The sequence below is a fragment of the Rhamphochromis sp. 'chilingali' genome, assembly GCF_963969265.1.
Source record: "Rhamphochromis sp. 'chilingali' genome assembly, chromosome: 2".
Taxonomy (NCBI): Eukaryota; Metazoa; Chordata; class Actinopteri; order Cichliformes; family Cichlidae; genus Rhamphochromis; species Rhamphochromis sp. 'chilingali'.
This window is the reverse complement of record NC_137930.1, coordinates 165,845-191,369: the sequence shown is the minus strand read 5'-3', so window position 1 is coordinate 191,369 and position 25,525 is coordinate 165,845. Positions and strand designations below refer to the sequence as shown.

Sequence of the window (25,525 nt, the reverse complement as noted above, 5' to 3'; positions counted from 1 at the left end):
GGTCACAACATACAGAGGTGTTATCAGCTCAGTATTGAACAAGAAATATTAATGTTTCAAATTATTTGTCCTAAAGGATGCAAGCTGTACAGAGTACTGCACATGTGACTTTGTGAACATAATTCATTAAAAATAATTTGGACAGTTTAACCTGAATATTTGTAACAAACTCAGTAAAAAAAAAAAAAAATAATAATCAGGGGAAAATGTAACATTTTAACTTAAGCTGCCAAGCGGAAGTAGTTGGTTTCAGTACATAAGTATCGGGCTTTGCTATTTAATCCGTAGCTATTGACTAATGAGGGGTTACTGAAGTGCCAGGTTTTTAAAAGTTGGCGTTAATGTCGTTCCACATGTGGAAAGCGACAGAAAACATGCAGCTGTTTGCTTCTGCGCAGAACTGATTATTAAATATGTGCAGAGTCCAGCCTGTTGCTCTTACAGTATAATACTCATAATAAAAGCACAGTAACCGTGGTTAGTCACTGAGCAGCCCGGTGCGTTTCTCTTGATTTCTTTAGTCAGGGTAAATTCATTCACCTGCACAGGTTAGCTAAACAAACAAGTTTCCCCGACAGCCGAGTGCTCACCTAACACACAAATCCTGATTTACAAGTAAAAAATATTTATGACCACAATTTGAGCCCATATACTCTCTCTACCAGAGGCGGAGCCAGACATTTGAAACACCCGGGGCTTAGCCCTATGCATGTGGGATGTATTTTTTTTTTTTGGGGGGGGGGGGGGGTTAGAAATGACTGAAAGATTAATTGGCTGAGTTTTGAGTTTTGTTCAAAAAAGAATGACTTCATATAGGGGAAAATATATATCACATGTGCAGGACACCTTAAACTAGTTTTTTAATTAAGCAGCGAGGCAGAACAAAGTCAGGCTGTATCAAGACACGAGGACTAAACCCCGATTCAACCAGACCCAGAACTGATCCGGAATTAAAACAGGACTACAACAGTTCAAAATCAGGACTATATAGGATTTAACAAAGACAGAACCAGAATCAGAACTAGATGATAGCAGCACTAAAAATCATCATAGACCTGCACTACACTTGTTTTTTTAATTCTACCAAAGTCCACTATTTAGATTGAGAAAAGTTTATAATTATTCAGCCTTGTTGTGCAAACAAGCTGCAGAACTTAATAAATATATAATTTGAAAAATAACAAACCTAAAAAGAAACACTAGGTACGAGATACATGAGGACCTGTGATACGGTGATACTCTTGGTAAACAACCATTTGACTAACATGTGAGTCTCACCTGCTCTTGTTCATCTCTGTCCTCATTCTGCATCTCCCTCTCTCCCTCTCTGTTCCTCTCTCTCCCTCTTTGTGCTGACAATCATCAAATATACAGTTGAAATTATTATTGATTATTTAAGACCTTGAATGTGAGGAGCAGGATTTTGGATTCATGTTCCAGTTGATGCATCAGAGTCAATCTGGGATCCAGTGTGGAGCACATGGACACTTTTAAGGCTTAAAGAACAAACCGATGATTCGATTAGATACTCGGCTCCATCTCTGGAGTCACGGCCACCAAAGCTTTGTTTCTGCTAACACTGTAAACATATACAAATGCACATTAATAGTTGTTACTGCAGAAAGAGAAAAAGAAGCGTCAAAGACAGGAAGGAGATCTGCTCCACTGTGGAGAGAGCTGCACAACTTTGTTCCTGCAGAATTGTCACACAGTCAAACTGATAATTCTTCATTTTTCATTGATAGTTAAACAGACTGGTTCTTATAGCTCTGAACGTGCTTCACAGCACAGCAGCAGCAATTGTGTGTTTCAGGAAGAAACAACGTTACAATAGAGCAGACTCTCCTGACACTGACAGAAAACACCGCGTCTTTACATCAGTGCTGACCACGTCCTTCCAGTTTCATCTACATGAAGCATATATAAATAAAACAGCGCTGACTTCATGTCTTGTTCTAGGACCGGGACACCGACCTATTCTTGATGCTGATATTGAATAAGTGGTTGACTGGTGTGTGTGTGTACCTCTAAAGATGTCTCTATAGATGACAAATACATGACTGTATACATGAAACTGACAGCAAGACGTGGGAAGGACACGGAGGCAGAGTGAGAGTTACCCTCTGAGCACTGATGAAGAGTCCGTGGATTATACTGCCAGCCAGGCCCTGGCCTGCTCCTGTCACTACCACCTCTGGTTCCTCCAGCAGGGAGCTCACAAACCTAGAGACAACACACAATGTGGGAAATGTTACAATATTCCCACAAAACAAAACACTTAAATAAGAACATGTAAAACCTGAAGACACCAAAACTATAAAATAAGACCACCAACATGAGCGAGAAAGAAACGTGTGAACTGACTGTGATCCTTCAGACGCCGTCTTTGTGAAACGTTAACAGATTCATCGTGACAACCTGTTACTGACTAACTATCTATAGTGACGGTGAAGACTGTTACATGTTACCAACAGCACAAACAAAGCTGTCAGTGAGCGCAGCTCAAACTCTGCGACTCACTTCTTCAGTTCATCAGCAGCCTCTCCGCTGTCGTCCTCAGGAACGGAGAACTTGGCCTTGAGCGAGCGAGCTTGAGTGATGACTGTCTCCATGCTCAGCAGCTGGTTAATGAAATCCTGCACACAGGACAAGAACAACTGTCTGCTCAATCCTGACAGCATGAGACCCCAAGACTACGTGGCAACGTTATAGGCTGAGTCTCGGGGTGTAAAAGGCGTGTTTGGAGTCACAGTGGATACATGGCATACTTAAATGTACTTTGAGAAAGCCAAGAATGCTTTTACACAACAAGACTGTCCAATCAAGCAAAACTAACATGGTGGGGTTTAGCTGTGCAGCTGTACAGTGTTATTCAAAGAAAAGGGGCTGTATGGATACTGAGTGCTAGTGAGAAGAACATTTTTATATGTGAAGAAGTGATGATTGTTCTCAGACTTTAGGACAGTATTAAAGCAGGTGTTTAATGCACCTAACGTGTGATCAAACTCAATAATAACAATCTCAGTCTCTGTTTTCGATCACTGATAAACACATCCGATATCAGCAGAGTATAAAAGCTTTGAGCCCAGGTGGGAACAGCCGAAGGAATTACCTAGGTTTAGAAAATAGTTAGCCATCACTGAGGAAGCACTGGAGTTTGTTACTCCAGCTCCCACTACAATCCCACTGCACCACACCCCTGTTTTCATGGTTCAACCATCAATGGCCATAATAATTATCAGCCAAGTTCTCAGCCATGGTGCACACTGTCCAGTCTACGTACACCTCGTGTACAGCACATACTCAACTACAACAAAAACACAGTTAACAATCAATCAATAATTTATTTAAAAACAAAACTTTTTTGGGTGAATCTAATGATACTTTCTTTTAAACTGAATCATTTGTGGAAAGTCCGGTCGAGTTTTCACTGACCTCTAACTTCTTGTAGTCCTGGTTGGGGGACTGCAGGAGCTTGCTCGCTTGAACTGTAGCTTGCTGAATGGTTTTTTGCACTGATGGAATATCTTCAGCAGACTCTGAAAGAGAAGAAATGACAGTGTTTCCAGAGTGACAGAAAGCTGTGATTAAAAGAAAGACCTGCCACGTTTGTAACCTCAATTACTGTTAACATGAGAAAAAGCCTAAAATCGAGTAAACCTGCAAACTATTATCTTACTAATACAGATCCTTTTGAAATAAACAAAACCTTCACAACATTTTATAATAATCTTTACAGAGATTAAAACATATCCACAAAGTCTTGATGGATTATTATTGGAGTTAATTAATCCAGCTATTTCAGAGGATCACAGAACACATCTGCAAATAGAACTAAGCCTTTTGTCCAGGAATATACCCACATGTGCTTTGGCACAAGGAAAAACTCCCTTTAAACAGGAAGAAGCCTTCAGCAGAGCCAGGCTCAGGGAGGGGCGGGGCCATCTGCAATAACCGAGTACAATAACCTCAGTTTGATCTGAATTAAGAAGCAGAAAGTTAGCGGCCATCCAGGTCTTTGTGTCTTTAAGACATTCCTGCAGTTTAACTCATTGGTGTGTGTTATCTGGCTTCATGGATAGATAGAGCTGGGTGTCATCTGCATAGCAGTGTAAATGTATGCTATGTCTTCTAATGATGCTGCCTAAGGGAAGCATGTATAATGTAAACAGAATTGGTCCTAGCACTGAACCCTGTGGAACTCCATAATAACCTCAGTGTGTGAAGAGGACTCTCCATTTACATGCACAAACTGGAGTCTATTAGATAGATATGATACAAACCTTCACACATTCACGTGTTATCAGCACGGAGCGTCTCTGTCAACCTCTGGAAGTAAAGCTTTTAGTAAGTGTCATAAGATCAAAATACATTTTTTAAAGAAGTGAAACGAGGACATTATTGTTGCTATGTTTTGTATTTTGTAGTCCAGACTTAATCAGAATTAATTTGCATACAACCTGGATATGCACCAAAGCATTTCTGACCTGCTGAAACATTCTGGGATATTACAGAATAAATGAAAACTAGCTTTCTGGTTTAATTAGAGAAAAGGTCTGAGTATCACAGCAGGACGTTAGCTGATTGAGGTTTCTCCAAAGTACTAGAAAACTCTCCTCAGTGATGTCCTTACTAGTGTCTCTCATTGGCTGTCTCTAGACTCAGAACTGGTCTTAGCAGTATACCGTCAACTTAGAGACGATCCAGAAACTAAGACCTGTTATAATTATACGTGAATTCTCATTAGCTAAATTAATGGTTGCACTGCAGGTGTCAGGGAACAACAGCAACACGACTGAAAGATCTTTAGCTTCTTCTAGAAACCAAATCAAATTATGCCCTGCTCCAGATGTGACAGTCTGAAGACGAAATCTAGACTTTTCTGTATCCTGGAATAATTATCAATTTATTGTGTGTAGAATAAAATAAAGAGTGGGTTTTATCTGATTTCTGATCATTACTGGAGAAAACTTGACTGAAAGAAATTCATGTTGGGGAAACTTTCCAGGCTCCTTTCACAGTGAGGGTTGGGTAGCTAGTTAGAGTAAACAAACTAAATCACATTTACCTGCATTTTAACTCCAGGGTCATGTTCTACCCATCATGCCTACGCAGCCCTGAAAACATCACGTGTCCATCTCTGATACTTATAAGAGCTCAAAACTGGCCCAAACCCTGATGGAGTCCAAGGGCCTGCAGTGCAGAACACATCTTGAGCCCAAATCTTGGGGGGCTCAGGATTTGGGCTTTTTCTGCAGCTCATGGGCTGCATTCACTGAACCGACCACAAACTCATCTGTGCACCAAAGTACACAGTGAGACGTCCTTTACCCTCACATCACTGGACACTTCCAGGTTCTGGGTTTCAGTCACTCTATACCAGTGGTGCCCAAATCTTTTTGCATCACAGCTGTGATACAGAACGGCTGTGTGGGCGGAGCCTGTTTCGTTTCAGTGCCGAAAAAAAGGGGTTGTATTTTGATGTAATGACTGTGTCGATGCAATCAGTCATTACATCACTCAGCTCAGGACTGAGCTGTCTAGACGCCAGCGTGTATCATACAGTGCATCCACTTGCAGCCCTCCTCGTTTCCCAGCCGTCGCGCCCCCGTCTGCACATCCCCACACAGTCCTCACGTTTCTGGCAGGAGCCTGTCTGCAGAGAAGTCATTCCTTTGTCACTATCAGTGGCTTCATCCACCTGCAGAGGAAAGCAGCTAGCATGCACCTTATCATTAAGCACTCGATAGGCAACTTTACAGGGGCAGAACACAGACGCAGTTTTAGCAGAGACACTGTTGAGCACGACGGTTTAGAAGTGTGTGTCTGAAAAAGCCCTCTGACTTGTCTTTGTGCTCTGGATATTTGGCGTCTTAGCTTGTTAAGCTTTAAACTGTCACAAACTTGCACTTTAAGACAGACACGCTGCGGCCTCTCCTCATCACCCACCGCTGCGCAGGTATGCTTCATCTTATCTTCTTTGGTTTGGAAACATATTTGGTGATGCTTCATCCTATGCTTTGTGTTTGTGTGCGAGCCCCGTCAAAAGCCTGTGCATTATGCTGGCAGCGTCCAAGATTTCTACTTTTTTATTCATGCAGCTTCTGGTTTTTTTCTCCATTAACATCTCGGGTTGCATTTCATTTTCTTAGTACTTATTTTAATATCTTTAGTTTTTTGTATTTCGGTCTTACTGTAATTTACCTGCTGTGGGCTTAGAGTTATTTTCCCTGATTTTATTTCATATAAACGTGTTTTTCAACCAAACGGTGAGGACTTACCTTCTTCCTTCAACTTCAGAATAGTTGCATGAAGTATACAGGGCAGGAGGTGACGGGCCAGGTCTGCAGGTTTCTGCATCGCCATGTAGTGCAGAACCTAAAGACAAACCCCCAAAAAGTTTAGTTTGCCTGGCTTCTGTTTTCCTTTTGCTCTTTCAGATCAACAGAATATTTTTGCACAGCCAACAGGCTGCCTCTGAAGAAGACTCCAGATAAACGGTGACCTTTCTCTATGATGGTTATTCACAGAGGGACCAGTTATACCCAGATCTTTAAATCTGTCATAAGACTATCAGTGAGCATTATTTTTAACTTTCTCTTTTTGGATAAACAATGTCTTTAAAAGACAGGCAACATTTTCAGTGATGGTGCAAACTGGAGCGCCGAGCTCTGCTTTCATATGTGCAGGAAGAACATGCAAACGCTTGGCAGGGACCTGCCCGGGTCCAAATCCAGGACCCTCTTTGGGTGAGGAAACAACCCCAGTTACTGTTTGTCCCTTTCCCATAAAGCCGACCGGATCATTAATAGAAGCTGGTTTAAAGTTGTTCTTCATTTAACACCATCACACCACAGAAAGCTGCTGTGTGTCAGTTAAACATCGTGTGTGACAGCATCAGATCCTTTTTCATCAACATGTGAAAATGCTTCAACATGTCTGTGAGCACAGATCTGTGTTAAACTGACTTCTCCAACATACATGAGCCAAAACGGTCCCATGGCAGAAGCTGATCCTGAAAATCAGCAGAAACATTCATGAAAACACTTTGTGATCCACTTAGTAAACACGTTTGGCTTAAAAACACGCATGCGGCAAAACGAACGACCTGCTTCAGACCTTCTCGGCCTCCTTGGTGTCATCAAAAAGTCTTTTTTGGCGTCGTGCAGGTGTGACCCTGGCAGTCTCCCAAGCCTCCACCCACATGTTGCCTGGGATCTTCATCCTGGGACTGAGTGTCCCCGTCACCATCGTGTTGCCCTTCTCATCGACCACTTCCTCTTCTACGTAATCCCGAGGTGAATACCAGCGCACAAAATCCTCCAGGACACAGCCGGGGTTGGCTGCCTGTGGACAGAGACACAAACTCGTACTTTAAATGAAGTAATGTGTAAATATATTCACTGACACCTCATACTGGCACTGACGACTCGAGCAGGGCCCACTCACGACACCACTGCATTCATGGACCCAAGCACACCAGGCTGTCACTGAACATAAAATGTCATTTAGGCATCAAAACGATTTCCTTCTGTTCAGGACTGGAAGTAAATACGTGTGATCTGGCAACAAAAATGTTTTACTTTTTTGTGTAAGAGTAAATCTGAAAATCTATGAATAACAAATCAATTGTATTTTAGTATTAAAACCAGTTCAGACTGAATAAAGAGCTCGTCCACACTGGATCAGAAACATAGAGACATGGTGGGAATAACCAACACTGTAGATTCAGGGCAGCTGCAGCATGACTTACACTGTGTGCTGGTCATTATCACTGCATTACTGCCTCAGGTCTGCAGGTCTCTGCAAAGACAAGGTTCAAATAACCTCTGAAGATGATTTATAAAACTGCAATGAGCTGTTTGAAAACTGACGACCACGTGATCGTCTGGTGATCAGAGGTTTCTGCACTCACGTAGCTTCTCCCAGCATGACTGCATCCATCATGCCACACGTGTCAGTGACAGAGTCACAGCTTTCCACAGCGTAGGCTGATCAACAGTCCTCTTATTTCACACTAGTTTACTTGTAAAAGCCTACATGACATTTTTTATTAATTCATTAATATCCCATTCATTAACTGCACAGAGAAGACGTCGTTTTCTTTAAGCTAACAGTATTATTAAAGTTCTTCATGACTGGGCCCAGTGTCCTCTTTATGGTCACCCTACCACAGCGGTACTCTCTGTGACTACTGTGTGTGTGTGTGACTGCACAGTTATGTTCACTGCAGGCAGTTCACACACACACACAAAACATCCTGAACAGTAAAACTAGCAGACATGTAGCAACTCGAGGGCACACTGACGCTAATGTGTGTATAAGAATTTCTTTTATTTATGTATTATTCATATTATGTTATTGTATAATGCCTTGGTGCCACTGGATTTTAGCATGTCTCACACTCATGCAGTTACACAGATGGTGGGAGTCTGGTAAGGAAGTTGGGGGGAAGCAGAACTCCACAGGAAGAATCTTTTGTCTCTTCGAGGACTCTGGGAGGCAGCAAGGGAGTGTGGACCTTAAGGTGTGAAACAGCGGTGCACTGCCTTTTGTTCCTGAAGAAGGTTTTTTAACTGAGAGCCACGCTAGGCTCAGGGAGACTCTGCTGACCGTCTGCCCCGCGATCATGCAGGCTCTCCACCAAGCTTGGTTTTCTGTTCTTTGTTTTGATTAAAGAATGTTAGCTACCGCTCGTCTGCAGGCTTTATTTAATGGAAAACTTCCACAACATGTGGCTAATGCTAAAGGCTAACGGGTGGCTGTAGCTCATTAGCAGGTCATCTACTGATCAGAAGGTCGTGGTTCACTCCCTGGTTCCTCCAGTCTGCAGGCCAAGTATCCTTGGTAAATGGCCTGTATTTGTATAGTGCTTTACTAGTCCCTAGGTTTACACAACCAGTCATCCACCCATTCACACACACATTCACACACTGGTGATGGCAGCTACATTGTAACCACAGCCACCCTGGGGCGCACTGACAGAGGCGAGGCTGCCGGACACTGGCGCCACCGGGCCCTCTGACCACCACCAGTAGGCAACGGGTGAAGTGTCTTGCCCAAGGACACAACGACCGAGACTGTCCGAGCCGGGGCTCGAACCGGCAACCTTCCGATTACAAGGCGAACTCCCAACTCTTGAGCCACAATCGCCCCATAGCCAAGATACTAACCCCAAGCTGCTCTCCGATGTGTCCGTCTAAGTGTGGATGTTAGACAGGAAGCACTAAGAAACTTAGGAGACAGCTGACCCAGAGTGTGTCCGACTCACTTTGAAGGACTCCATGTCAGATAGCAGACAGGCACTCTGCATCCGAGCACGCAGGTGGGTACCTTCAGCTGATGTGCCCAGTTTGGTCAGTACCTCTGACTGCTCTGCTAACAGGTCCTCTGTCATTGGAGCAGGTTCCTGAAAATGAAACATGATGCACAGATATCAGACTCAGTCAGCTTCAGCTGAGGTTAATAACATTTCTGTGAACCACTTATATGAGATCTGCTTTCATGGTTTTGTCACACAAAGGTCGCCTCTGTACTGTTACAACCGCTTTCTTTTAGTTCTAATTATTAACTGCAGGTCTTTGAACATGGAGCGAGTGGGGTTGGGTTAACTCTGACTCTAAACTGCCCACAGGTGTGAATGAGAGCATAAATCAGAGGTGTCCAACTCCAGGCCTCGAGGGCCGGTGTCCTGCAGGTTTTAGATGTGTCCTTGATCCAACACAGCTGATTTAAATGGCTAAATTACCTCCTCAACGTGTCTTGGGTTAGGGCTATCCTTTGTTGCTAGTTAGCCTGACCTGTATCCCCAATGTTAAGTTTGTACATTGTATGTATGGTCGATTAGGTCATCTCAGTTGCAGGCAACCAACAAATAAAGCTTATCCTTATCGTGGAAGTTCTCCAGAGGCTGAACTAACCATCTGATTCAGGTGTGTTGACACAGGGTGAGATCTGCAGGACGCCGGCCCTCGAGGCCTGGAGTTGCCCACCCCTGGGTTAAATGTTTGTCTGTCTCTCTGTGTTCGCCCTGCGACTGGCGACCTGTCCAGGGTGAACCCCGCCTCTCGCCCTATGGTATGGGATAGGCTCCACCCCATGTGACCCGACTATTATTTTCAACATGCTGTATTTGGAATAAATAACAGCATATGATGTGTTTGCACAGTGAGGCAGTGACTCTGACCTGTGAACATAGAGAGGCTCTGCAGAGTTGAGCAGAGTCATGTTGTTGTAGGGGTGCAGCCTGCCCTCAGCTCTGCCCTCAGCTTGTGTCGCCTCAGTCTCGCCCTGGTCACTCAGGCACTCGAAGAATTCCTCCTCGCTGTCACTCCACGAGTCCCAGGATTTTCCTTGAGACATCTCTCTTGTTGAACTGGAAGCACTGGTTGCACACTCTGGTCCTTGGCGGCTCTTCTGGCAGGCACCTGAGACCCTGTGTTCCTTTTCTTTCCCCTCGGGTACCTTGTGAGATTCATCTCTGGCCTTCTTCCTTTCGATACAACAATTCAGCATCTGTCCAGGAACAAAAACTCTTTTCACACATGGAAACATAACACTGCTACTTGTGTTCAACAGACAACACGACATAAACAGGTGTTTGGGAGTTTGAAGATGCTGTATCACACTGAGCATCAGCTCTCAGAATTCATTTTTCTCTTTATCACCTAAACATCGTTCCAATTATCAAAGTTAACACAACACTTTTGATAAACCACTGGAATTAAAGTTGCAAGTCTACAAATGTGCATGATGTTGTTTTTTGTCTTTTAAATCGTTCGATTAGTCCTTGATCTTTGTGCACTTTGTGTGGCTACCTGGAACTTCTGATGCAAAAGACAACAGCGAAGATCAGGAGCTCCACCTGCCAGCCTGCAGATTAGGAAGCACAGAGATGGATATGAGTGAACACCAGTGTGTTAACAGAGAAACAAATACTGCTTAAACAATTTCAAGCAAAGTTTTAGTTAGAGCACGGCACAAACACTGCAGGGGCTTTTGTGCCTGGTATTATGTACTTGGATTTTTACATTTTGGTCATTTGTCTGTTATTAGAGACGGACGGAGATCCAACATGACTGACAACAAGACCAAAGCCCGATTCTAAAGTGTCGGCTCAGCTGGACAAAGTACAGACATCCAGCATTTGACTTTATTTATATGGCACAGGATAAGAACCACAGAGTGCTTCACAATAATATGAAACAGCACAAATCTAGTTCAAAGCCAGGCTAAATAAATGAGTCTCAAGCTGCTGTTTATAAAAATAAATGCAATCAAGGCAACATAATGATGGAGGCAAAGCACTCCACAGCCTGGGGGCCCCCGCTCTGACAGATCCATCTCCTCTGGTCTCAAAATGTGTTTCTGTCTTCTGTCTGTGTCCAAGTCAACAGTCTAACGAGGTCCCACAAATGTCTGCAAATAGGTTCTGCTCTTCCACGAAGTCCTTTGAGATCCCGACTGAAATCGGCTGGTGCCAATATCTGCTGAGTGTTGGCCACGAATAAAGCAGCAATAACAGAGTTCAACGAGAACAACAACTTTTCATTATCAGTTATTCTTCACTCTCTCCACAGCTGATGGACCAACAGCAGCAGCACACAGAGGACAGTGGTACCAGATACTTTGTATGCCGTCACCATCTGACAGAGGAGCTCCAGGGCTGAAAATATATCCTCAACCTCAGGTTCAACTAACGAACTGACCCAGTCACAGACTTCCAGGGAGGCTTTGGAGTATCATTCCCAAGTTCAAGCACAGCCCCTAGTCCCACTTCATAGAAAGGGAAACCGCTACTGTAGTCTGCTTATCCCGAGGTGGGAAACCAGGACAGTCCAACAACATCCACAGACTCAGTGGGACTCGCACCTCCAGCCCAGGAGTCCTGCCACCAAAGAGTCATGTAACTCGTCACAGACCTCGCCAATTAATATCAAATCAACTATCAGCTGGTTCAGTCCCAACTGATGGTCTCATTATTCAGGTTTCACACAAGAAACGTCTCATGACGGGTAAAAACAACGAGCTCTCTCAAGACTTTTGCAAAACATGCTGGTGGCAGTGGTCACAGTAGAACTACTGAAGGTTCCAGCGCACTTTTGGTAAAGTGGAAAGAATATTATTTCACCATAAATGGGCCACGACCAGGTGCTTCCCACAAGATTTCACACAGACCAGTGAAAAGAATTATCAGAAGAGTCAAGGCCCAGTTATGAAGAGCCACAGAAAGGCCTGGAATCAGCAGGTACGACTGTTTCAAAGAAAACAATATGTGCGCAAGAGCCACAGAAAAAAAGAGAAGCGTGAAGTGTGTTTAAAGTTTGCTGAACAAGTCTGTGAAACGCTGGCAGAATATTATCATCTGCATTCATAAAGTATCCACAGGCGTCTTTGCCTGCTCTCCTGTACACTCATGAGTTCACACCTACCTGCCCCTCTAACACCATCGTTACATTTGCTGATGATGCGACAATCATCAGCGGAGAAGACGGCGAACAGGCAGGAGGTTAAAAACCTGACAGGCTGCTGCAATGAACACAAGCGTCTGCTCAGCGCCATCAAAACTAAGGAGATGTGACCTCAGCAGAGGGAAACACGTTCCTCTCCACATCAAGCAGACTGTGTTCAGCGAGTGTCCTCGTTCCTGGGGACTCACGTAGCTGAGGACCTCTCATGGTCCAAAGTCAAAGACTCCACCTCAGGATGCTGAGGAGGAGGAGGAACCATCTGGAGAAGAAAGTCTTGGTGGCTTTTTTACCACAGCACCATAGTGTGTCCCCACCTACTGCTAACAGCTTGGTATGCTAACTGCTCAGTGGGTCATTGAGACAGCACAGAAGAATAGTGCCTGTCCCTTTCCTTCCCTGGAGGACATGGTCAGCACTCGCTGTCTCAGGAGAGCCAATCAAATCTCATCTCATCCTGGACAGCACCTGTTCAAGAAACAGGACAGCCAGGCTAAGAAAACAGCTTTTCCCCTGGACCATCGATCACTGAACACTAAGCTCAGTGAATGGACCGAGTGAGCCTCCCTCCTACCTGAGACAGTCCTGTGTAACATTCAGTAGAATGTTCACTAATGCTGCCAAATGTAAGCTTACATCTAATACAAAACACCAGCATAACACGGGACAATTACACCCTCCCTCCATGGCTGCTGCCATCCAACCAGTGCAATACTCCTCTGGTTAAATGGTAAATGGACTGGTTCTTATATAGCGCTTTTCTACTCTTCTGAGCACTAAAAGCACTTTACACAACTTGTGCATTCACCCATTCGCACAAGCACATTTTTCTAGGTGCTTTCTAAGTAACATTCTCTCTCTCACACACACACACACACACACACACACACTCCGATGAACGCATCGGAGAGCAATTTGGGGTTAGTATCTTGCCCAAGGATATTTGGCATGCAGCCTGGGGGAAGCCAGGAATTGAACCACCAACCTTCCGATCAGTAGACGAACCGCTCTACTGCCTGAGCTGCAGCCACCCTATTTTATTGCTATTTTATTCAGTTTGACGAATGAATGATGAGTGTAAGCAGGTAAGAATGTATGTAAGCTCTGCTCCAGTGTAATGCATAGGTACAACAATACGCTTTAACTTTAATATAGTTTGGTCACTTAATTCAATTCAATAAAACTTTATTGATCCTGAAGGCTGACCCCGATGGAAATTGGGTTAAGGCTGCCGACCTTTGCCAGCGCCATCTTACCCTTCTGACCATACATACATGACACAAACATCACATGGGGAAGACAGGTCAGAGAGGTATAACAATGGAAAATGCACCACATGAGGAAAGATAAGGAGAAAAAAACAACTCCCCCCAGACTGAGCTCCAACAGGGAGATCAGTCTGAGAACAGAAAAAATCACCTCTGCACATGAAACACATGACAAGCAACAGGGATGGGTAAAGGGTGAGAGACAGCCAGTGTAGACAGTACATCCGGGCCTGCGTGCGCTGGTCTCCTTGATCCACCGTCAGCATCGGAGGGGAATAAGCGTCGAAGGCGTTTGGAGGGGGAGGGGGGAGGAGTGTACATCTGCATGTGTATATATGTCTGTGTAAGCGTTTGCGTGTCCAGAGTTCAGCTGAGACAGTGTCCTCCTCCCTGCCAGGCTAAGTAAACAGTCTTCCAGCCAACCCAGGTGGCCTTGCATGGAGTGGGAAGAACAGTCTAAACACAGTCGTTATCAGGGAGTTGTTGTTCGGCTCCAGCCTTGAGCCCACGGCTGGGGCCGAAGGGGTATCCGCATAAGTGATGGAGGTTTTTACTTTAGTGCGAACAGCTCATATGAATTTCAAAGCTGTTCTAACACTCCGACACTGGTCTCTCAATCTCCCGTTGGAGAGCCGTGAGCTTCTCCATGATGTTATCAAACTTGCGCTCCGTGATGTTGTCATTCTTGTGCTCAGAGAGCCGATTCTGAGAACTCAAAGACACGACGTCGTAGTCTCACTCCCAGCGCTTTATTTGTTACGCCATTTTTCTCCACACCAACAACAACCCTTCGCGGGCAACAGTACTCTCGCAGTATAACAGAAAATAACAAGTTAGTAACGACCGCAGTCAGCTTCTCCAAGATGTGATCCAATTTGCACTCAGAAGTCTTATTCTGAGTGTTCACAGCAGCCGTGCGTTCTCCAAGATCTTATCCATGCTGCGTTCAATGAGCCCATTTTGAGAAACTCACGCCTCTCCCCATCGTTTGAATCCCAGCGGGCAGCCTTGTGGGGGTTTGAACAGCCGGTTCCGCTTTCTTAATTCTTCCATAAGTCAGGGCCAAGCCAGCTCCGATCAGCCAGAACCCTGTTACCATGGTTCCGAATAGGTAGATATCTTCAGCACTCAGGCTCACCCGAGCCCAGACTTCTCGTTGAGAAAGGGGTGTCAATTGCATTCAGGGAGCAGTTGATCCAATCCATAATTCCTCTTTTAGGTTTTAGAGAACAGACTGTGAGAGACTGTTCCAGGGAAAAGTAATACAAAAAACACGAGACTAGACAAGGACACAAGAGGCTAAGCAGGGAAGCTAAGGGAGAGGAGAAAAGTGCGACTGCCTTTGTTAAGAGCAAAACTCTTTGAATGCTGTAAACACACCGTGTTTGGGTGGCTGCATCCCAAAAACACCACAGCAACACTGGAGGTGGGAGCATTATGATTTTGATGTTCCCAAAAAAATGTGTGATTGCTTAGAAAACTTATGCATAAAAACCTTATAACAAGCTGCAAAAGGGACTGAGCCATTAAATCTAACTCCAGGAAGGATGAATGGAGACATTGTTGATTAAAATCTGCTGCCATCTACCAGGATGATGAAGATGAAACAAGGATGGATGTTTCAGCAAGACCATGATCACAAACACAGCCAATGGAAACTGTTGGTTTCAGAGGAATCAAGTAAAGCTGCTGGAACGGCCCAGCCAATCACCTGAGCTGAATCTGTGGGAAGGATCCACGGAGCATTCGGGATTTATAGACTGTTTGTGTGGTGAGTGGGTCAAAGTCATGAGCAATGATGGGACTGGTTTCTCCATACAGAAGCTGCCATGAACTGTCATCACCAACATTTGTATAAAGTAATAAATAAATGTCTGTGTGTTTAATGTCCCTGTGTTACCGACATCTGGTGATAATTTCACATCAAAGCACCTTTAGAAATATATTTGCTTAGAGAACTGCTGACGTGTTCAATACTTATTTTACCTGCTATAAAATGAAAATGTTAATATGTGTGACATCTTTAAAATCAAAGCAGCACGAGCCTGTGAGGTACCCACCCACAAATAACATGGTTATTTTCCCACCGGTAACGCAACTCAAGGACAAACTCCTGCCAGAGGTGTCCAACAGCCCGCAGCCCACCGTAGTAATAGTTGAACAGACACACACACAGAGCCAGACGGTAGGTCAGACTGTCACTGGGGGCCGACTTCAGCTGGTGGAAAAGGTTCTACAACGAGGGAAAAGACCATGAAATCAATAAAAATCCTGACAAAGTACTGACAGCACTGAGCCTGTCTTCACTCTGAAACTTATATTGGACCTGACCTGAGTGTAACCTTGAGTGTGCGAGTGGTGAAGAGGCAAACATACATAATCAGAGGTTTTCTCTTGCTCCAATGTCCCACTGGAGTTGGACAGCTGAGTGTTATTCTTACAGTCAGACTTCTCCACAGCAGCATCTGGAAACAGATACTGAGACACAAACACAAATAAGTAAGTCTGTCATTTAGAAACTCTGTTGTTTTATAGATGTTAGAAGAATTAAACAAGTGCAGCTCACGTAGTCATCACTTCATGATAAAACACAGGATGCTGATCGCTCAGTGGCAAAAGCAGGATGTGACCAGAAGTAGACAATAAAAATAAGAACGCTGCCTGATATCCTGTTTAAGATGACGCTCTTGTGCTTTACTGAGCTGCTGTCAGATGGGATCAATATCTGTGGCCAGCACTCTAAGACATAAATGCAATTACGGCTGTAGTTTTAAGATTCAAGGCTGTCTTAGCTCGAGCTCGAGCTGCTGAGTGTGACGGGCTCAACAGTAACCAGGAAGGAAAAACTGTTTGTGAAAAGAAGCAGAGGAGCCACATCAGTACGAGTCAAACTACCACACGCTCCGAGGTCTCTGCTGCTCTGAATATCACGCTCACCGTCTCCTAACACGGGATCCACACCTCTTCTGTCAGAATCAGTTTCCTCATAAAATGAGCTGAAACCATTAAAACTCAGTCAAGTATTAGTCAACTCCGACTAGTTAATGCCTTTTAAACAGGTTACATGATTAACTCTTACCAGAAGGACAGAATTGAGTATCTCGGTGTTAAGGGGCGACTCATCGATGCGTCGATGGCGGCGAATGTGCTTCCGGGCACTGTGCACCATGTTGGAGACAGACAGTTTGGAAATGGGCACAGTTGCTGCTGGCTCGGTCAGCTTGGACAAAGCAGAGCTGATATCACTGTTTTCTACAGACGACAAACACATCCAAGAGTTTCTGTTCAATTGCTGAGGCCCGGGTCAGCACAGATGCCCAGATCTCCCAGTAAGCTACGCACGTTTCCAGAATGCAGTATGGTCACTCAACAAGTAAAGCCAGGAACCTGACCTTTGCCCTCATCTTCAGCGTATCCTCTTCCAGGAATCTCCTCTGTACACTCAGTCCTACAGCAGAGTTTAAAGAGCTCTGTCACAGCCTCACCTACAGGGAACACAAACAGTTACTGACCTGATATTTTCTTATTCAAACTTTTCATGAAGTACACGCTTCAGCACAGCGAAGCAGGACAACATCTGTGTAACATTTTCTAAATCATGGACGTGGCAACAAAAGAAAAGTCCACTTTACATCACATGTAAAGTGCTTGGGGCTGTCATGAGAGGCGGGGCACACCCTGGACAGGTCGCCAGTCTGTCGCAGGGCAAACAGAGACAGACATTCACAACGTGGGAAATTTAGAGCCCCAATGAACCTGTCCCCACTAACTGCATGTCTTTGGACTGTGGGAGGAAGTAGGAGGCCCACACAGAGAACAATGAGGAAAAAAAGACACTTTATTTGTCCTTTACTATGTTCTTTCTATCGGAAGCTTGATTACATCCGTCTTATCTGCTGCGTATCATTTGATGCATGGGTGCAACGATACACAAAATTCACGGTTCGGTTCGGTTCGATACTTTGGTGTCACGGTTCGATATTTTTTCGATACAAAAAAAATGTTCATGCCTTTTTAATTTGTCATTTATTAAAATTATAAATATATATTTTAACTCAAAAGTACAGTTTTTAAATTTAACCCTAACCCTTGTACGTGTTTTTTATTTTGACAGCGAATGCGCACCTGCGGACCACTTATGTGCAGCCCTGGTTATTTAGCTCGTCATATTGCAGCCACAGAAATTCTTTTGTCCATGAAACCATAAAGCTGCACTTTCTTTTTGCCTTATAGTCTGATTTGTCATAACTTCTCCGTTTTGTGGTAAGCTTTTCTTTGGCTGTCACTTCTTCACCCTGACCTGTCTTATTTGGCTCAGCAGAACTGAAATATATATCTGTCTGTGAAGGTTCTCAGTCATACAGGTCATCGTAGTCAAATATATATATATCCTGCTGCTTTTACACACACACTCACATTAAGCTCAGCGATTCTCTGCGCGATCAACCTCTCACATGTTTAAGCTGCGGGAGATTTCACTTGTCATGTTTGCATAGTAAGCTAACAATTAATAAGACGATGTCAGAGGAATCGTTCGACTACTCCGCCTAGGCTGCACTCTTGAGCCTAGGCGGAGTAGTCGAACGCAGATTCACTGAGCGCTCAACACAGACAGCATCGTCAGAAAGAAAGTTAATAAAATAAATTACAAATTTTGTATTGTTCGATACATATGCGTACCGAACCGAAAGCACTGTATCGAACGGTTCAATATCGATACGAATATCGTTGCACCCCTAATTTGATGCATGAATTTTAGCCTCTTGGCTTAGAAATAGTTTCCTCTGTGCTGTTTGGACAAAAAACAAAGCCATAAAAAGTCTTCACACATCACACAACAATGTGTATGTTTGTAATGGATCCAAGTGTATTAGCAACCAGAAAAATACAACATTAAGGTCAGTGCACTTAATGCACTGACCTTAATGTTGTATGTAGCGGTGTGTTTGAAATCTGTACTGACTAGTAAAACCTCTGTGGTCTGCCCCAAAGCATCATGGTCTCTGTCCCCGAGTGTCCCACTGATCAGCTTAACTTACCCAGTAAACACTGAGGATTTTCAGCCGTCCTGACTCGAACTGACCAGTGAGGAGCTTGAAGAGGGTCGAGGTCACTGTTGGGTGATAAACAGAGTAAACAGTAGAGGAGAGTTTCTGATACACTTTTAGTTAAAGGGTTTTTATAAGTAATGAGTCATGTTTGATTACATGTGACGTAGTCCTTCACCAGTAATCAAGATAATTACACATGTAAGCATTTCCTTATGTCACACTCAGTTTGTCCCTTCATGCTTGTTAGACCTGTGCCAGCTCTGTTTGGGCCTTACAATCAAACCCATGTACGTTTACCCTTTTAATAAACTGCTCCACCCATTTCCTACTTTATGAGTGAAATATGAAGCAATGCAGTGTGTACACGGATGCAACACTCAGTGCTCAGCGCAGCGTTTTGTGTGCTATAGTGCAAGTGAACAGCTCACTCCCATCAAAGCTTTTCCATTGGATCGTTAACACAAACACCAAATGTCAGGAGGACATGCGCCTCAAACTGGAGTTGTCTTTCTAGCCCGGGTACTGTGTTATCCTTGTCTGTATACCGAGCTTCTTATTAATAATCAGCTCTGCACAGGAGCAGAAGCAGAGTCCAGCCTGTTGCTCTTACAGTATAATACTCATAAAGAAAGTACAGTAACCGTGGTTAGTCACTGAGCAGCCCGGTGCGTTTCTCTTGATTTCTTTAGTCAGGGTAAATTCATTCACCTGCACGGGTTAGCTAAACGAACTTTACAAAACAAGTTTCCCCGACAGCCGAGTGCTCACCTAAGGACCTAAGTTACGGATTAGCTTACACACACATTTAACTTACCGAAAATAATACGGTGGGGCCTCAGGTCCTCCTGTCTGGTAGTCCAATTTACTGAAGAACACCTCAGGCTGTCACTTTGAAATAGCCGGTAATGTAAACGCTGGACCTCTCAGCATCTGCCATTCCCGAATAGACACATGCAAGTTTGTCCGTGACTGCAGCCGCGCTGTACATTTATTTCAGTTTCAATATTTTTTTCAGTTTCAATATTTTTTTCGGTTTCATTTCAAGGTGGCATCGTTCTGATCCCATACACACACAAATCCTGATTTACAAGTACAAAATATTTATGACCACAATTTGAGCCCATATACTCTCTCTACCACAGCTGCCTTTGAACTTGCCTGGCCAGGTCTGAGTCCAGCTTTGCTACTCCTGCCAGGTCACATGACACAGGGGTGTGCTCTGATGTCAGCAGGCAGGTCAGTGGAGCCCTCTGGTGGTGGATATATGGCAGTGAAACAGGAGGAGGCCTGAGAACAGACAGCAGGCTTAACTAGCAGGACAAAGTAGCATGTAGTACTTGAAGGAGTCATCACAGCCAATCAGCTCTCAGGAAAATGGAACATCACATAAATATTTCTCTTCTTTGATTTTCATCAATGTATTTCCTTTGATAGATTTTCCGTCAACACTTCTGCTTGATTAGAAGCTCATAGGCAGTTCCTGTCACTCTACAATAAAACAATGTAAAGGCTGCCCTCTCTGCCCTCCCACTAGCTGACACAAGTAAACTGTGCTAAGATGCCCTACATGGACTAAGGTTCTTGGCCACACACATATAGATTTGCTTGGCTGTAGAAATCCATGCCATGAAGCTCCCAGCGCACATTTTTGATGCTTCTGTCTGTGGCAGAGCAGGTTTGGAGCTCTGCAGAGCCTTGGTGACTTTTACTGACTATGCACCCCTACCCATTTATTATGGGTAGGGGTGCATAGTCAACAAAATAGTCAACAAAATATGTAATTTGACATATTTTGTTTTTTTGTGTGTGTGTTTGTCTGTGTGAAGTTTTGATGTGTATGTGAAAAACACAATTTTGAAAACACTGGAAAAAGACCTCAAGACATGTTTTCCTTTACTTTCTATGAAACAAAAATTCCCACCAAGGCTTTTCAGTGTGAAATTTAGTGTATAGAAAATACCTGTGCCAGGTTGTCTCCATCTAGTGGTGAACATGGCCTCACCACTACATCAGGTGAGCTTTTCACTGTGCACAGTGACACAAAAGTCATTTAACAATTTTAAAAAAAGCAATGTTACAGATTCAGTAAGAACTGAAGTTTATCATAATCCTTCAAGTTTCACTCAGTAACAGCAGCTTTTTATTATTGGCTATATTTTAGAGTCACATTTATATGAAATGTCAAACAATCACAGAGTGACACTGAACTAAACAATCAATGCCATGTGAGTTGTTCTTGTTTGTTCTTTATCTCGGATTTATTGTAAGCAGCGGGAGTAAAAGCTAAAGAAAAATAGTAAAGATATGAATGAATCTCTGCTCTTACAGCTTTTATTGTGCCATAATGTCTGCTTTGAAACCGTCCTCTTGCTCGTCTCTTGGATGCTCACCTCTTCTTCACCTGTTCCTTTCACCAAACTGCTGCACTCTCGTTCTCTGCTCTCGCCTCCTCTTCTGATTATAATTAGATGCAGTCAGCATGTGCCAAACAAACTCCCCCCAAATCGATCATGTTTGATATGATGATGACGTTTTTAACATCTTATTTATGCACTTGTTGGGTGGGAAAGAGTAAACAAAGATGGGGCATAGAAGCAGAACTGAGTCCTACGTGTGGAGGGACAGTAACTGTGTGTGTATATGTAAGCATTTAAACACTGCAGAGAGTCAAATTAACAGTAACACTATTTTGTCTAAGTCCGCCATTGTAGAAATTCATTTCACCGAAACAATAACATGGCGCACAATGTGACAATAAACGTATAAAACACAAATTCTTACCTAGCAGGAGAATAAATAATCAGTATTTTAAGGCTACTGCATGTATAGATGTCACTGCTGGCTCACATAAGCTAGCTCTGAGACCCGCCAGAGTTTACGCCACAGTTGACTGTCGCGAAAGAGTCGTAAATCACCGGCATTGTAAAACTTAAAATGATTCCAGGGCATGTTATAAAACACCCAATAGATGTACTGGATATTAAACGGTATCAAACGACTAAATAGACTCAATACTTGAAATGTGCAATTCACTTGTATTTTTATTTTTATTCCTATTTATTCTATTTATCCCCTTCGTATATTTTATTTATATTGCCTCTGTATTTATATATATGTGTGTGTGTATAACTCTGTAACTTCTGTCGGTGCTGTGCTTTTTTGGAAATCGAATTTCCCAGAGGAACCCACCCGAGGGATTAATAAAGTTCTATCTTATCTTAAATGAACACAGGGTTACAATTACATGCTCACGTCGTCACATCGAGAGTTTATTCATTAATCATCAGAGTTCAACAATGTTACATCCAGTTGAAAACAGCTTCACTAACGCCAGCAAAACAGGCTAACAGTATATAAGAGCACAAAAACAGCCGTGCTTATCGACAGCTCGACATATCCTCAACAACTCACCTCAGTATGTGTAACCCGTTCATGTGTTACGCCTGTTGTTCTTGCGTTGTGTTCTGGCGTGAAAGTAAGAGGCAGGAGACAGTACTGGGTCTTTGGCTCTTTACTGCACATCTGCAACACAGAAACATGTGTCTGATCTGTGTGTGTCACGCGACTGCCAGTACACCTCTCCTCCGGCCATGCTGAAAGCAGCTGTGTCTGCAGCTTCATTAACACTACAATAATATAATGAATCAAATACAACAAATTGTTTTAAAACATTAACTTAAGCTCTCAAAAACAAAAAGCACAAAATAAATAATATGTCACTGAAAAAACATCAAAAACAACTTATAAGAACAATAAACAAAATAATTCAAAAACAAATAAACAGTCAGATAAATACAATTCAATAACCAGGACCCAATATTCTGGTACTTATAGTTCAAACATTATACTTCAGTACAATTATATTAATAACCGCCATCTAACAGGCAGTACAACACTGTACTTATAAAAACAATGACTGAAAGACTGCATCTCCAAAACATAAGAACATCTCCATATCTGCAACACAGAAATATGTGTCTGATCTGTGTGTGTCACGCGACTGCCAGTACACCTCTCCTGACGAAGGAAAAAAGAGTGCATGCTGTTAAAAAAAGACTGCCGCGAGTAGCCGCTAGCAATCAGGCTAACTTAGCATGCTAGCATTTTAGCTGCGTTCTCGGCTAAAACTCATTATAAGTGTATATTAGTGAACTCCGCCCTCCACAAAACTTATCCCGAATGAGTCTCTTAATGACAAACAAAAACGCGGCGGTTTGGCTGTATTCACATTGCAGCTTGGGATCTGAACAAACTTTAATTAGCTGAGAGCAACGTGGCAGTGACTTACCTCCGGCCATGCTGAAAGGAGCTGTGACCGGGGCACACATGCACGCGCCTACGTTACCACGCAGCGCACACACACACATGAACGCACTATACACATATGCAGCATATTTATTTTACTTGGTTTTAGAGTTGGAGTATTTACATATTGATCTGAAATATTTTGCTGCTGAGCAGCAGAGCTCCAAAGCGTCCCCCTGTAACCATGGTTACGCAGATGCGTTCCGACTGTCACGTCACAGAGGAGAACCTGTTTCAAATGTATACCTGGATCAACCTGGAATCAGTTTGAAAAGTTTTCTGCTGAGATCCGCAGCTCGACTTCCTGGCACCCCGGGATAAGATGAGTTGCTGTGTTTTTCACGGAGAAAAAATAATTAACATGGAATAACGTCAGTGTTAGATGAAAAAAAAAAGATGCAAGCAGAAGAGGACAGCAGATTGAGAAGAGATTTCTTCAAACGGTAAGGAGCTTCTAACAAGTGATATCTGATAAGCTTAAATCTTAAATCTAATGTCCAGATTCATGCTAAACTTTTCTGATTACTCCGTGTATCTGCACCGTTAGACTTTTCATCGCCACTTTACGGTAACATACTGGCGTCACTGCTGCCAGCGTCATACCGTGACGCCGTGTTACGCTAGCTTACCTTTCTGCAGGATGATACCGTTTTTTGCTGGTGTGGTATAATACTCTTGGACAAATTATGGTAACGCACCGTAGCCTTTTTTACGGTATCTCACTGGCGACAGTTATGTCAGTGAGATACCGTTATGTCGTTATGTCGTAAATTACGTCAACAAAGTAACATCATACTGTGATTAAGAAATTGGTATACTACCGCTTATTCACGGTATGTCACTGTAAGCCCGCTGCAAGGTAATAAACTGCAATATATTAACCAGTAACTTACCGTTATCACGCATCATCAGTACCAAAAATATTCATCTCTGCTAGAGGATACCGTGTCCCAACAGGCGGTCATTTACTCTTTTAACAGGTCGTAATTTACCGTAATTTCAGTTAACAGTAACATACTGTAAGAGACTGGAGGGTTCCAAAAAAATTGGATGGATGGATAGACACACACACACACACACACAAAATATAATTCATGTGCTTTGCACCACTTTATTTCAATTCTGATTCTTCCCTGCTGAAATACACATTTCCAAAATCAAAAACTGAAAAGAACTGAAAACATATTTTCATTGAGGAAGCACTTGTTTTTACTAAACCATGTAATCCATTATTTTCTCAGATGGTTGTACAAACAATAACGATATTATGTCATATCCATATCATGGCAGACAACACATGCTCAAGTGTTGGGTTTCCTTACTTATATTTTGTAGGGTCTCAAACCTACAATGTGAAGTGCCTTGGCATTCATTTTGTTGGCACCATACAAATAAACTGAATTGTAATGGATATAATATCAAGCCCCACACGTCTGCCTTTATATACACTTTGTCCAAAATACTGGCTCACACGACCAAATCATTGCACAAAACAGGGTCCACAAGGACATGGATGAGCGTGTGTGGTGTGAAGGAACTTGACTGACCTGCACTGAACCCTGATCTTGCTTTGTGGACTGAGTTCATTGATTTGTAGGGTGAGCCAATACATGTGACAATTAAAGTGTAAGTAGCTGAAATAATTTTTAACAAACGGGTAAAAGAAGGTTAGCACTGGTGCTGCACAGCAAGAAGGTCCTGAGTTCAATTCCACCATCAGGTCTTTCTGTGTGGAGTTTGCATGTTCTCCCCGTGTTTGCGTGGGTTCTCTCCGGGTACTCCGGCTTCCTCCCACCGTCCAAAGACATGCAGCTTGTGGGGATAGGTTAATTGGATAATCCAAATTGCCACTAGGTGTGAATGTGCGAGTGAATGTGAGTGTGAATGGTTGTCTGTCCCTATGTGTTGGCCCTGCGACAGACTGGCGACCTGTCCAGGGTGTACCCCGCCTTTCGCCCTATGACAGCTGGGATAGGCTCCAGCGCCCCCCGCGACCCTGAAAAAGGATAAGCGGAAGCGAATGGATGGATGGATGGATGGGTAAAAGAAGGAAAAAAAATCAAAACTGTTGCACTCAAAAAAACCTATTGGACAGAGACAGCGTCTTGCAAGATGGCGAGAGAGCTTGTCTTCATTGTTGCTCGTCTTGTGTAAATGTCCAGAAAGCATGGGCCATGGATCATCTGTGGAGACATGGGTAACAACACATTGGTCACTTAAATTATACAAGAAATTTACTAATTTCCCTAATTTGAAGTTCTCCACTCAAATTCAGTAAGCCACTGGAGGAAAGTTGTGACATGAGGGTTAATGTGAACAACCTTTCGCTTCACAGTGGTCCCAGTCTTCCTGCTTGTCCCAACCTTGGAGGTACATTTTGTTCCCTCTTCAGGGTTTATCCTTACAAAAAACCTTGCACCCGCTGACTCCTGGT

At 43.4% G+C, this 25,525-nt stretch overlaps 2 protein-coding genes across 11 annotated transcripts in view; both read right to left on the bottom strand.

Annotated features, from left to right (window-relative positions):
* lamb4 (laminin, beta 4) overlaps positions 1-1,417 on the bottom strand; it is a 76,613-nt gene extending 75,196 nt beyond the window's left edge. Inside the window, exon 1 of the mRNA XM_080875211.1 lies at positions 1,279-1,417. The gene's annotated coding sequence lies outside the window, so the exon portion shown is untranslated. The remainder of the gene's footprint in view (positions 1-1,278) is intronic.
* Positions 14-23,402, bottom strand: LOC308392600 (rab3 GTPase-activating protein catalytic subunit-like). Of its 10 annotated transcripts, none has more exons than XM_080875681.1 (14): positions 23,338-23,402; positions 22,198-22,308; positions 21,113-21,240; positions 20,747-20,811; positions 19,945-20,073; positions 19,601-19,716; positions 18,775-18,848; positions 17,128-17,220; positions 16,815-16,987; positions 16,112-16,213; positions 15,796-15,968; positions 10,818-10,872; positions 10,187-10,515; positions 7,150-7,347 (listed from the first exon to the last, which is right to left on the bottom strand). In XM_080875681.1, the coding sequence occupies exons 9-14, from the start codon at positions 16,902-16,904 to the stop codon at positions 7,284-7,286; spliced, it is 813 nt and encodes a 270-aa protein (XP_080731807.1). In that variant the 5' UTR covers positions 16,905-16,987; positions 17,128-17,220; positions 18,775-18,848; positions 19,601-19,716; positions 19,945-20,073; positions 20,747-20,811; positions 21,113-21,240; positions 22,198-22,308; positions 23,338-23,402; the 3' UTR covers positions 7,150-7,283. The 10 variants fall into 10 exon arrangements, 9 of the variants coding, with proteins under 9 accessions (XP_080731805.1, XP_080731812.1, XP_080731804.1 ...); XR_013970845.1 differs by lacking the exon at positions 23,338-23,402 and adding an exon at positions 9,272-9,409 and having other exon boundaries at positions 7,209-7,347; positions 22,198-22,751; XM_080875683.1 differs by lacking the exon at positions 23,338-23,402 and having other exon boundaries at positions 22,198-22,802.
* Between the last annotated feature and the right edge of the window lie 2,123 nt (positions 23,403-25,525).